The 12383-nt window shown below is 43.5% G+C and overlaps 1 protein-coding gene across 2 annotated transcripts in view; it reads left to right on the forward strand.

Moving 5' to 3' along the window:
• Positions 1-492: 492 nt before the first annotated feature.
• The window catches only part of ano5b (anoctamin 5b), a 50497-nt gene continuing 38606 nt past the window's right edge, over positions 493-12383 (forward strand). For both annotated transcript variants that reach the window (XM_054732013.2, XM_054732014.2), the window contains exon 1: positions 493-716. In XM_054732013.2, coding sequence (XP_054587988.1) covers positions 641-716 — 76 coding nt within the window. In that variant the 5' untranslated portion in view covers positions 493-640. The remainder of the gene's footprint in view (positions 717-12383) is intronic.

The raw sequence follows: 12383 nt of genomic DNA on the forward strand, positions 1-12383 counted from the left end.
TTTTAAATTATTGTAATTATATTACAGAAAAGCATTATTTATCACCTTATTGACGACCATGTAACAAGGAGAGCTTTTAGAGAGCGAACATCTGCCGAAGCCAAATTCCTTATAAATGTAATTTTACTTGGCCAATAAATCTGAATCTGGAAGGGTAGGAGCGCAACATAGTTTGTTCAATATAAAACATCTTCAAGCTGCCACCAGGGGGCGGAAGAGTGTTAAAAACGTGAAAACGCGATGCTTCTGTTCTCTCCTCTTTGATCTTTAATGATCTCAATGCATACGCAGTAATTTTTCATAAATTTTTTCATACATTTTCATAAATAAAAACGGTTTTAATATTTTTTCCTTGAATTTTTAACAAATAATCAGTTTTCACACACTAACATCCTTTTTTTTTTACTGACGGAAATGAAAAGGCAGAGCCCCTCCCCTTTATGCGCGCGCGCTGCTTTCCTGGCAGCTCAGCCGAGTTCGGTTCTAATGATACCAAAATGATCCATTGATCCGATCACAACCGATCTCAGATCAGCCGGTGCGAGAGTGTGGTGGCTCCTCCATAGATCCTTCCTTCCCTGCCTTTCTACCTCCGACCCGGGGAGGCGACGCCGCTATAAGAACGCCGTTCGCCGCTAAGATGAGACGGATAACGGCGAAAGCGAAAGAAGAAACTTTGATCGAGCTGCAGAGCGCCTCAGATTCTCAGTTTACAGGTGATCCCTCTCATATGAACGCGTTTTCCCTCCCAGCATCCTGGAAGTTTAGGTCTGGAATGATGCAGCGTTGTCTGCATGGCTGCATATGCTACAGACACCCTCCTGACAGCAGCATCAGGATACTAGCCTGTAGTCACACAACTGAATGAAGTCTATAGAAAATAACTATTAAGGGCAACATTGTTTGTTAGAGTTTAGTCTTGATTAGTATTATTTAGGCTTCGCGGAGGTTTGTCAGATTTTTCTTTACACGTTTTAAATTCATTTTCAGTCCAATAATTTACTATTTTTAGATGAATGAGTTTAATTTTTGTTTTATGTGAGAAAACCCTCTAAATTCTGAGCTAAATCCCTAAAGGCTGCTAAACTTATTTTGTCACACAGCAAACAAATAAATAAATAAATAAATAAAACAATTATTGATTTGTTACACTGTAAGAAACAACGTGTTGAATTAATCAGGCTAAGTGGTTGAACTAAAACACCTACATCTACTCTTAACATAACGATGCATGCCTCATACTTTTTACATTTAACCTCCTAGGGCCTTGTGTCCACATATGTGAACATTGGCTCCTTGCACTTAAAAATTATCTTCTACTTAGACCTTTTATTATTATTATTATTTACAGACACTTTATATTGACTTAAATTTTAAAATATTTTTTTCTGTCTTTCTTTTTTTAGGATATTTGACAACATTTGCATTTAATACATTTTTATTTAAAAAATTTTTGTAACTTTGTGTCTGTTAATTACAGTCGACTACTCTGTAACAGCTAGATATGTTTTTTTTTATTTTAAATAAAACCAAATACAAGTTTGGGTCCCCGGAGGTTAAGCGGATTTGGTGGAACCTGTTGACACACCTGTAACTGAATTTGTTCCATGTTTTCAGTTAAATAAAAAAAAGTATAAACACAGTTTGTTCTAAAATAGTAAATTAGCTCCAACGTGGATATTTCCAAAGATTAATACGATGATCAACTGAAGGCAGATTCTTCTTGTTTCTGTTTCAGAAGTACTCGTGTTGAGTTTCCTAGACAGATTTAGTAAACTACCTTGTCCTAATTGAGGATTAAAATGTAAAATAAACATCATCCACAGACCTGCCCTAAATTTAAATATGTAAAGGTGTGGATTACAGAATTTTTTTTTTATGATTATTTATGATTATATTTGATTACTCTGAGTTTTTAATGCAGGCTAAACATGAAAATAGTCTCCTACACCTATCTCCTGCTTTAGCTTCCAATGGAAAATAGACGGTGAAATTCTAGGATTTGAAAACATCTACGTCAAACTTTCACTTAACATGGACTCACCCATCTTGATTCATGACGGGGGAGCTGTTGTTGTTTTAGCATCTAAGAAACTTCAGAGAACGTCTCGGTTGGTAGAAGCTAACCATTAGTGTTAACAATGCCACCAGATGACAGAAGCTCCTCCAGACTTGGGTTATTTGTGAAGATAAAACATTAACGTTGCAAGACATTGGTAGTGTTGTGTTTACGTTATCCAGTCTCAGGCGAGAAGCCCCAAATATCAGGAAATAAGGGTGTTTCTCAATGCCAAGGAACCTTGCCGTGATGTCTTGGTCCCGCCCCGGTTGCCTAGATACGTCTTCAAGAACCGCCAAGGCGTGTTCCAATGTTCATGTTCTATCAAAGCGTCTGTTCTCCGTTTGTTAGCTGTTTAGCTAGCTGAGCAAGGATGCACGGGAGGTGTCTTGTAGTCTAGCCTTGGTCAAAAATTACGCAGAATACACCGCAGTATTTTCAACAGGATGGCTAGGATCAGAAACCAGCAGCTACTTCGGGGGCAAATTTCAAGTTTAAATGTAAGTCAACTGTAGCTATCGGGCTGATATCTAAAATGATTTTTTTATGGTCCGTTAGTTTCTTAGTTGCAGTTTTGGTGGCTAGCAGGTGCTAACTCACTTAAATATTGAATTAAAAAATATATCTACAATTTAAAAAATAAAAGGCTCGTTATACGTATACTATTACGTTATCTACCGTGTCAGGCAGCGTTACGTGATCACCGCAGAAGCCGGTGTTTTTCTTTCTCGGAGGACAACTTACAAGGCTTTCATTCCCACTAGACCACTGCAAATGTATTGAGTGTTCACCACCTTTAAGTCAATGGCCCCTGATAGACACGTTTTACACTGACTATTAAGCACTACACCAGTTACTAAAAGCACTGCGACCCCCACAGCAGCAATAATCTCATAGTATTTATTTATAATAGTATTTTAGTATATAGTATTTTAACCTTTTTCGCTTCAGAAGGACTGAGTATTTAGAGCATTCACTACTTTAGAAATCAAGTGTGCTAAACTTAGTTCATTTAATTAAATGAAATTTTAAATTATTGTCCTCTAATATGTGTCATGTTGATTTACTTTCATTTCCATCAGTAAATCAAATTACTAATGTCCACCAATCTATTTGCTTTAATGTTTTTTCTCCTTTTAAAAGTTCTTCTTGCTGAAACACTAAAAGTTGAGCATTTTTGTCATCTTATCCCCAATTTTTTGTATTCTTACCTATTAAAATAACATTTAAATACAGAATTATTCTTTGAGGTTTTATAAAGTAAATATTATTGGATAAACACCATCAATGTTTCTCACCATTTTTTTAATCGATCAACGTTAGCGTGTGCTTAATCTGGCTGTTTCCTTGGAGTAACTGCTGACCTCTAAACTGATTTCAGGTCAGTTAGTGGTTTCTGGCTGCAGTCTCGTCAGCATTCACTCGATCGAATGCTTTAGGCTGTTTACACTCTGTTTTAAACTAGAATGAAGTATTTTCTCGCTGTAATAATTTATATTTATGATGGTGAAGTTAGGTGATTCTGTGAGAGGTAATTCTATTTAACGATGAGGAATGTGCCGAATTTTTAATGAGATCACACGTCGGCAGTTAAATAGAAATAAACAGATGATGGACAAATGGAAAAAATACATCATTTGGTCAGATCCTTAACAAAAATGTAATTAATAATGTAGGAACTAAAGACCTTTTCATCCTCGTTTCCAGAGTAACTGATTACTTTGAGGAAGTGGGGACTGAATGAGGTAACACTCCAACTGGGCGGTTATTGGTATTCCTGTTGGAAAATGAAACCCTCACTCGTTTCAGATCTTTATTTGTTTATCTGAACCAGATTCCTTCTGTTGCTGTAATTCTGACCTCCATATGTTGTTGCCATCTAACACATACAGAGATCTAACTTCTTTTCTTTTTAGGTCATTTTCAGCAAAAAATAAATTGTGTATTTTAATAGGTTCACTGCGTCCTTCCAGCCATTGGAGTTAATTAAATTATGTAACCATCTGGACATGTTGTTCACACTAAAAGGATCAATCAGGATCCCAGGATGGCTCTTTTGTCTTGAAAAAGCACCTGAGCTATTGAAATAAACAACAACGACAGGACTTTCATTTCTGTGGCTGATACTGATACTGATACCATAATATGACCAGCAGCTCATGATAAACATCAATGATTTCCTATATTATTTTTATATTTTCTTAATTATTTACTTGGACATTGTAAATTACATTGTAAGAAAAAGTTTACTAGAAAAACAAACAAAATTAAAAAACAGATTTAAATGAATCTGAACACTGATTTTATTTCAAACCCGTTAAAACTGATGGAAAGGGTCAGGGCTAGGGTCCATCCCACAGCGCTCCATCCTGAGAGCGGGGGTGGGGGTGGGGGGGTTGCACACATTCCGCTGCTGTTTCTCACCAGTATCTGCTGATGGAGGGCTCTAGTTTCGTTGCGCCGTTCGTGTCAGCAGACACGGTAGGGTCGGGGAGGGGGGCAGGGCAGGGCATGGCGCTTAGCCTGGCGGGTGGCCAAGCAAAGCCTGGAGGGCCGCCAGGGTGTTTCTCAGTGTCAAGGAACTTTGCCTTGATGTCTTGGTCCTGCCGCGGTTGCCTAGGAGATATGTCATGAGGAACTGCCAAGGCATGTTCCATTGTTCATCTGCTACCAAGGCGTCTGTCCTTCATTTGTCCATCCATACATCCATTTTCATCCGCTTATCCGGAGTCGGGTCGCGGGGGCAGTAGCCTAAGGCAAGAGGCCCAGACTTCCCTTTCCCCAGCCACTTGGGCCAGCTCCTCCGGGGGAATCCCAAGGCGTTCTTTGGCCAGGTGAGAGACATAGTCCCTCCACCGTGTCCTGGGTCTACCTTTAGGTCTCCTCCCGGTTGGATGTGCCCGGAAAACCTCACCAGGGAGGCATCCAGGAGGCATTCTGACCAGATGCCCGAGCCACCTCAACTGGCTCCTCTCAATGTGGAGGAGCAGGGGGTCTACTCCGAGCCCCTCCCGTATGACCGAGCTTCTCACCCTATCTCTAAGGGAGAGCCCAGCCACTCTTTGGAGAAAACTCATTTCGGCCGCTTCTATCCGTGATCTCGTTCTTTCGGTCACTACCCAAAGCTCATGAGCATAGGTGAGGGTAGGAACGTAGATCGACAGGTAAATCGAGAGCTTCGCCTTCTGACTCAGCTCTCTCTTCATCACGACAGACCGGTACAACGCCCGCATCACTGCAGATGCAGCACTTATTCGCCTATCGATCTCACGCTCCAGTTTTCCCTCACTTGTGAAAAAGACCCCGAGATATTTAAACTCCTCCACTTGGGGCAGGACCTCATCCCTGACCGGAGAAGGCATTCAACCCTTTTCCGAATCAAGACCATGGTCTCAGATTTAGAGGAGCTGATTCTCATCCCAGCTGCTTCACACTCGGCTGCGAACCGCTCCAGCGAAAGCTGAAGATCACGTTCTGATGAAACCAACAGGACCACATCATCTGCAAAAAGCAGAGACCTGATCCTCAGGCCACCAAAATGGATGCCCTCCACACCTTGGCTGTACCTAGAAATCCTGTCCATAAAGGTTATGAACAGAATTGGTGACAAAGGGCAGCCTTGGGGGAGTCCAACTCTCACTGGGAACGAGCCCGAATTACTGCCGGCAATGCGGACCAAGCTCTGACACCAGTCATACAGGGACCTAACAGCCCGTATCAACACAGCCCCGCAACATCCAGAGCCTTAAGAAACTCCGGGTGGATCTCATCCACCCCTGGAGCCTTGCCACAGAGGAGCTTTTTAACCACCTCAGTGTCCTCAGCACCATAGATTTGAGAGGCCAACCCAAAGTCCCCAGACTCTGCTTCCTCACTGGAAGACGTGTCTGTGGGTTTGAGGAGGTCTTCGAAGTATTCTACCCACCGATCCACAACATCCTGAGTAGAGGTCAGCAGCACACCGTCCCCAATATAGATAGTTTTGGTAGCACACTGCTTTCTCTACCTGAAGCACCAGATGGTGGACCAGAATCTCCTCGAAGCTGTATGGTCCATGTCCATGGTCTCACCGAACTCCTCCCATGCCCGGGTTTTTGCCTTGGCGACCACCTGAGCAGCGTTACGCTTGGACTGCCGGTACCCGTCAGCTGCCTCTGGAGTCCCACAGATCAAAAAGACCTGATAGGACTCTTTCTTCAGCTTGACAGCATCCCTAACCACCGGTGTCCACCAGCGGGTTCGGGGGTTGCCACTACGACAGGCTCTGACAATCCTGCGACCACAGCTCCGGTCGGCCGCCTCAACAATGCAGGCACGGAACAGGGTCCATTCAGACTCAATGTCCCCCGCCTCCCCTGGAACATTTTGGAAGTTCTGTCAGAGGTGGGAATTGAAGCTCCTTCTGACAGGAGACTCTGCCAGACGTTCCCAGCAGACCTTCGCAATACGTGGGTGTGTTTGGAGGACTTGGTCAGAAGCCGAGCACAGTTATTCTGAACCACCTGTAGACGGTTAAGGGAGGTACTGCTCAGACACGTGAAATGAGAGTTACAGTAGTCTAAGCGTGAGGAGATGAAGGTGTGGAGAACTGTCTCAAGTTCAGAGCGAGACAGAATGGGACTCAGCTTAGTAATGATCCTGAGATGGAAGAAGGAAGAGTGAACAAGAGAACTGACATGAGAATCCAGGGTGAGAGCTGGGTCAAATGTCACGCCAAGATTCCTGACAGAGAGTTTGGTGTGAGAAGCAAGCTGACCAAGAGAGCCTCTGACTTTGGGAACCAGCTTGTCTGGGGCACAGATGAGGATCTCAGTCTTATCTTCATTCAGCTGAAGAAAGCTCCCAGCCATCCAGGTTTTGATAGAGTCTAAGCAGGTGTGTAACAGCTGCAGCTTAGACATCTCATGGGGCTTAAAGGAGATGTACAGTTGTATGTCATCTGCATAAAGATGGTAGGAGATTCGCTTGAAGGAGCTCAGGATGTGCTGCAGAGGAAGCAGATAGAGGAGGAAGAGCAGAGGGCCCAGCACAAAACCTTGTGGGACACCATGGGTAAGAGAGGTGGTGGAGGACCTGAACTTGGAGACGGCCACAGAAAAGGAGCACTCAGAGAGTTAAGAGGAGAACCACTCCAGAGCAGATCCTGATAGGCCTACCCAGTCTCAGCCTCTCCAGTAGCAGGTGATGGTCAACAGTGTCAAAGGCTGCAGTCAGATCCAACAGGACCAGAACGAACAGTCCCCTGCATCACTGTGAGTCAGAAGGTCATTAGAGACCCTAAGAAGAGCTGTTTCAGTAGAATGAGCTCTACGAAAACCTGACTGGAAGCTATCATAGATGTTATGTTCATCAAGAGCAGCTGTGAGTTGTTTAGCCACAACCTTTTCCAAGATCTTGGAGATGGACGGAAGTTTAGAGATGGGGTTAAAGCTGCTATGGAGAGAGGGGTCGAGACTCGGTTTTTAAGAAGCGGGTGGATTACAGCGTTCTTAAAGTAAGCAGGGACCTGACCAGAAACCATCGAAGCTTTAATTACACGCTGGGACCGATGGACTGAAAAGCACTTTCAAACAAAGATGAGGGTAAGATGTCGAGGGGGCATGCAGAGGTCTTCATAGAGTTAACTAGTTTGGTTAACTCAGTCAAAGAAACAGGAGCAAAGCTATCTAGGGCGAAGTGCCTGGTTGGAGTCGGGAGAGGCAGCAATAAGGCTGAAGGAGAGCTGCTAGATCTAACCTTATTGACTTTGTCCACAAAGAAAGACAGAAAGTTCTCACAGTCTGTAACAGAGTGGACGGAGGCTGTTGGAGTGGCAGGAGAGACGATGCTGCTGATGGTGTTAAACATCACCTTGGGGTTCCCGTTGCTCTGGGACACCAGGTTGGAGAAATAGGAAACCCTTGCATCTCTGACTGCAGAGTTAAAGGATGTCAGAAGATCCTTTAGGTGCAACAGATGGACGTGGAGATGGGTTTTCTTCCACAAACGCTCAATTTTTCTGCATTGGCTCTTCAGGCTGTGAAGGCTGTCATTAAACCAGGGAGTAGGGTTCACTGCAGGAACTGATCTGGTTCTGACAGGACAGATGTTGTCCAGAATGGAGAGGCAGTGCTCGTTAAACTGAGAAGTTAAGGAATCTGGGTCGTTATCAGAAGAACAGGGTGGATCAAATGCAGCAGAAACATTGCTAGCTGTGCTCTCATTAAGAAAACCGTTTGGTGTATAAGCACAGATCACAGTCATAACCCGTCCCCCCACACGTAGGCGGAGGGAGGCTACCCTCTTATTCACCCGTGTAAACCCAAATGCACAGGCACCAAGATGGGGGGCAACTAGTATGCCCACCCCTGCTCGGCGCCTCTCAGTGGGAGCAACTCCAGAGTGGTAGAAGGTCCAACCCCTCTCAAGGAAACTGGTTCCAGAGCCAGAGCTATGCGTTGAGGTGAGTCCGACTATATCTAGTCGGAACCTCTCAACGTCACACACAAACTCAGGCTCCTTCCCCACCAGAGAGGTGACATTCCATGTGCCAAGAGCCAGCTTCTGTAGCCGAGGATCAGACCGCCAAGGTCCCCGCCCTCGACTGCCACTCATCACACACTGCACCCGACCCCTTTGGCCCCTCCCACGAGTGGTGAGCCCATGTGAAGGGGGACCCACGTTTCCTCTTCGGGCTGTGCCCGGCCGGGCTCCATGGTTGAAAGCCCGACCACCAGGCGCTCACCAACGTGCCCGACCTCCAGGCCTGGCTCCTGAGGGGGGCCCTGGTGACCCACGTCCGGGCAAGGGAACACGGTTTCCATTAATATAATTCATCATAAGAGGTCTTCGGGCTGCTCTTTGTCTGATCCCTCACCTAGGACCTGTTTGCCATGTTATTTGTTAGCCATTTATCTAACTAAACAAGAATGCATGCGAGGTGCCATGTTTCCCAGAATACAATGCGATATTTTCAAAAGGATGGTGGGTCAGGAGCCAGCAGCTACTTCAAGGGCAAATTTAATCCATCTAGTTGTAATTATTGGGCTGCTATCTAAAATGTTTTTTTTTAGATCCAAAGCAGTTTTCCATGCTTGGTTAGTTGCTTATTAGTTGCATCTTTGGTGGCTAGCAGGTACTAACTTGCTTACATATTTAATTTAACCATTACATACACCATTAAAAAAGTTAAAACCTCATTATACATTTATAATGAAACTTATACGTATGAAATATAACTTTAAGCCAGGCAAGGCGAGGTTCGTTGACATTGAGAAACACCCTAAGTCTTTGGCCCAATCTCAATACTCGCACTGCACCCTGTTGTCTTCAGCAAAGTGCACTTGGAAAAAGTGCGCAGTAGGGTTCGAGTGTGAAGTACACAAGTGTGCAAATAATTGCCGAATTGAGACAGGGAGCATTGCATCATCAATCGCAACGCATGCCGTGATGCTGGTCGCTGTCACACTTTTTTTCAAAAACCTTTATTAACAACTTTCAAACAAACACTAAAGCAATTATTTGAAATAAATTTACATTTATTGCTGCTTTGTCTAAAACATTCAGAGCATCGAATAATCATCCTAAAATGAACAAATTTCATTAGAAAATACATATTTTCAGAAAAGGAACTTGAGCCTTTTCTCCTGAAGCAATGGCTTGTGGGTAATACCCTTGCCCAAGGTCCACATTGTTGCGGACTTGGGTGACGTACAGATTAAGGGTGCAATGGGGGAGTGGTCAACTTGCACACTTGAGAATCGGGACACCCTACGCACTCGCACCCCTGGCCGGTAACACACAAATGAAGGGCAAAAAGGTGCCAATGCGAGTATTGAGATTGGGCCTTTGAGCAAAGCCATGTTAGATGCCATGTTTCCTTCTACGGGAGCCCATGAGGACAAATTGCATTTACTGATTTGCAACAAACAGTAACAAAACTTTCCCCATTCATAGACATTGTTGTTTTACACATTAATGTTTTCACTCATTGCCAGTGATGAAAGGAATTGTGACGCACTTGCTGTTTTCTTGGAACTTGACCGATCCGACAAAGTACTTGTTTGAAAATTGTGCTCTAAGGGATTTTTGACCCTAATGTCCATCCTTTGTAAGGTTTTTCTCTAATACAAAAATACTGCTGGCTTGCTAATGAATCTAGGTATGTACTGCCTCTTATCGCCAGGGAAAATACACACCGTCACTTTAATGCATGATATACCAATGTAATAACCCGAGAAGAGAAAAAAATAACATAAACTATGCTAAAAGTTCAAAGTAATTGAAAACCTACAATGTTGTCCCACATGTAAACAATGACTGTCTCAGTCCTGGGAAAACTATTCTCTGCCCCCAGGATGAATCACTGTGGGTTGTCATCATGACTAAATCCTGATTCATCCTTTGATGTTTATATTTCCTTGTTGTTTATCGTGTAATTAGTGAGCTTCAAAAGAAGGTGTGATCCTCTCCATCATGGCCGACCCGTATAGTGATGAACTGGATTATCTGGGGCTTTGCTCTCATCAGAACTAACCTGAAAGAGGAAACAGGCGAGGAAACGGTCCGTCTTCACCTTTATATTTAAGCATCCCCTGGTTCACAGCTGTCCAAACACTGACTGAGTCACCTTCTACAGCAAGATGAACACGAACATTAATCTGGTGCAGTCGGGTCATCCTCGTGTTCATTTTCCTTGACTGAAAACAAATTTCTTGACTAAACGAGGCGCCGTTTGAAACTAAATCTCTTTAAATGGCTTTTTGTTAACATTTCCCTAATTGATAAGTTGTTATTGTAGAGGCTGGTGTTCTTCTGAGGTGATTTCACAGTCAGTGATGTCATCTTACTGTCAGAAAGGAATCAGAGCGAACTGGTCGCCATGGCAACATGCGTTGTAATTTTATTACCCTATTTGATATAGAGGCACAGCATAACCCAATAAGATGCAGAAACCTACGGTGATTTCCCTTCAATGAGCTAGGAGATAGAACTGTCTGGTTTAGTTGTAGATTTTGTGTTTTTATTTACTTGTTTTTTATAAAAAGATCATTTATTCCTGTTTAGATTTTAGTCAGTGCTGCTCTCCTCTGACAGTTTTAGGAGGAGTTGTCTGTTTTATTAGTTCACAGCTGAGCCTGATGGACAAATATTTGCTGCTGTTAATAAACGTTATTGGTCATCTTTGAGCTCTGGGAATGGGCGATAATGTTTTTGCCTGTGTGTGTGTGTTGTGGTGTTAACACAAAGCTGCATCAACCACTTCACTGATTTTTAATAAAACTCTCAGGCATTAATCATTGGACATAGCCTGGCAAGCTATAAATAAATATATCATTATAAATATATGAAATATGTTATTTAGTTGGTGAACACTCCATTGATGACTCTCGGTCGTGGGGCGGGTTCTACCGTTGTCTTTGAAATGATCTACGCATGGACAACAATCAACGTGACGTACTCACCGCAACGGATATCGATCAATGAGGCAGTCCGCTGTTGAAGAAGGCGAAACTACATCCTTTTTCTAAACAAAGAACTTAAATACATCTATCTGCTCCTGATTCTAATAAAGCCCAAGTCCAAATAGTCCACAACTGATGCAAAAGCTGTTTCAAACCAGCTGTCGCTACCTTGTTCCACTCCAGCGCATCATCCCACCCACCAAACCAATAGAGCACCTTGATTGGCCCACAAAGCTGACAGTGCTCAATTGGTTTGAAACCCAGATAGAGAGCTGTGATTGGCCCGCCAGAATGGTGCTAGGGGCCGCGGAGGGTCCAAATGGAGCGTTCCTAGACCAAAGATTGCAAAGCAAGAATTGGGTCTAGTTCACTAGGCTACATTGCGTGCAACAGATTTTCCTTTGGAGTCAACCAAATTCAAGATGGCCACCACAGCTGGTCAACACCAGTAAAGACAAAAATGGAAATAACTTTCTAATTATAGATAGTGAGCAAAATGTCTTTGGTGGTAGCTTTGAGTCATCCTCATCAGACGGTCCCAAGTGATTACAGATTGCACAAGACCGTGTCCACATATGTAAGACTGTTTTAATGTTTTAATCAAGATTAGACAAAACTGGCTCGTCATTGTTCAGTTGGATGAAAGGTGGCAGGCACAATGCATTCGTACAAGGAGGTCATGTATTCTGGTCTTCATCAGGAACAGCTGAGCTTGAAGGAAACTTCTGGTACTCAGCAGTAACTGAACAGATCACGCCACAGCTTTTTAGCGACATACTCTTAAATTCATCCAGCACACTTTTGAATACAAGGTACATTTTTTCGAGAGGAGCCAGTTGAGGTGGCTCGGGCATCTGATTAGAATGCCTTCTGGACACCTC

This window comes from Nothobranchius furzeri, chromosome 9 (assembly GCF_043380555.1).
Source record: "Nothobranchius furzeri strain GRZ-AD chromosome 9, NfurGRZ-RIMD1, whole genome shotgun sequence".
Taxonomy (NCBI): domain Eukaryota; kingdom Metazoa; phylum Chordata; class Actinopteri; order Cyprinodontiformes; family Nothobranchiidae; genus Nothobranchius; species Nothobranchius furzeri.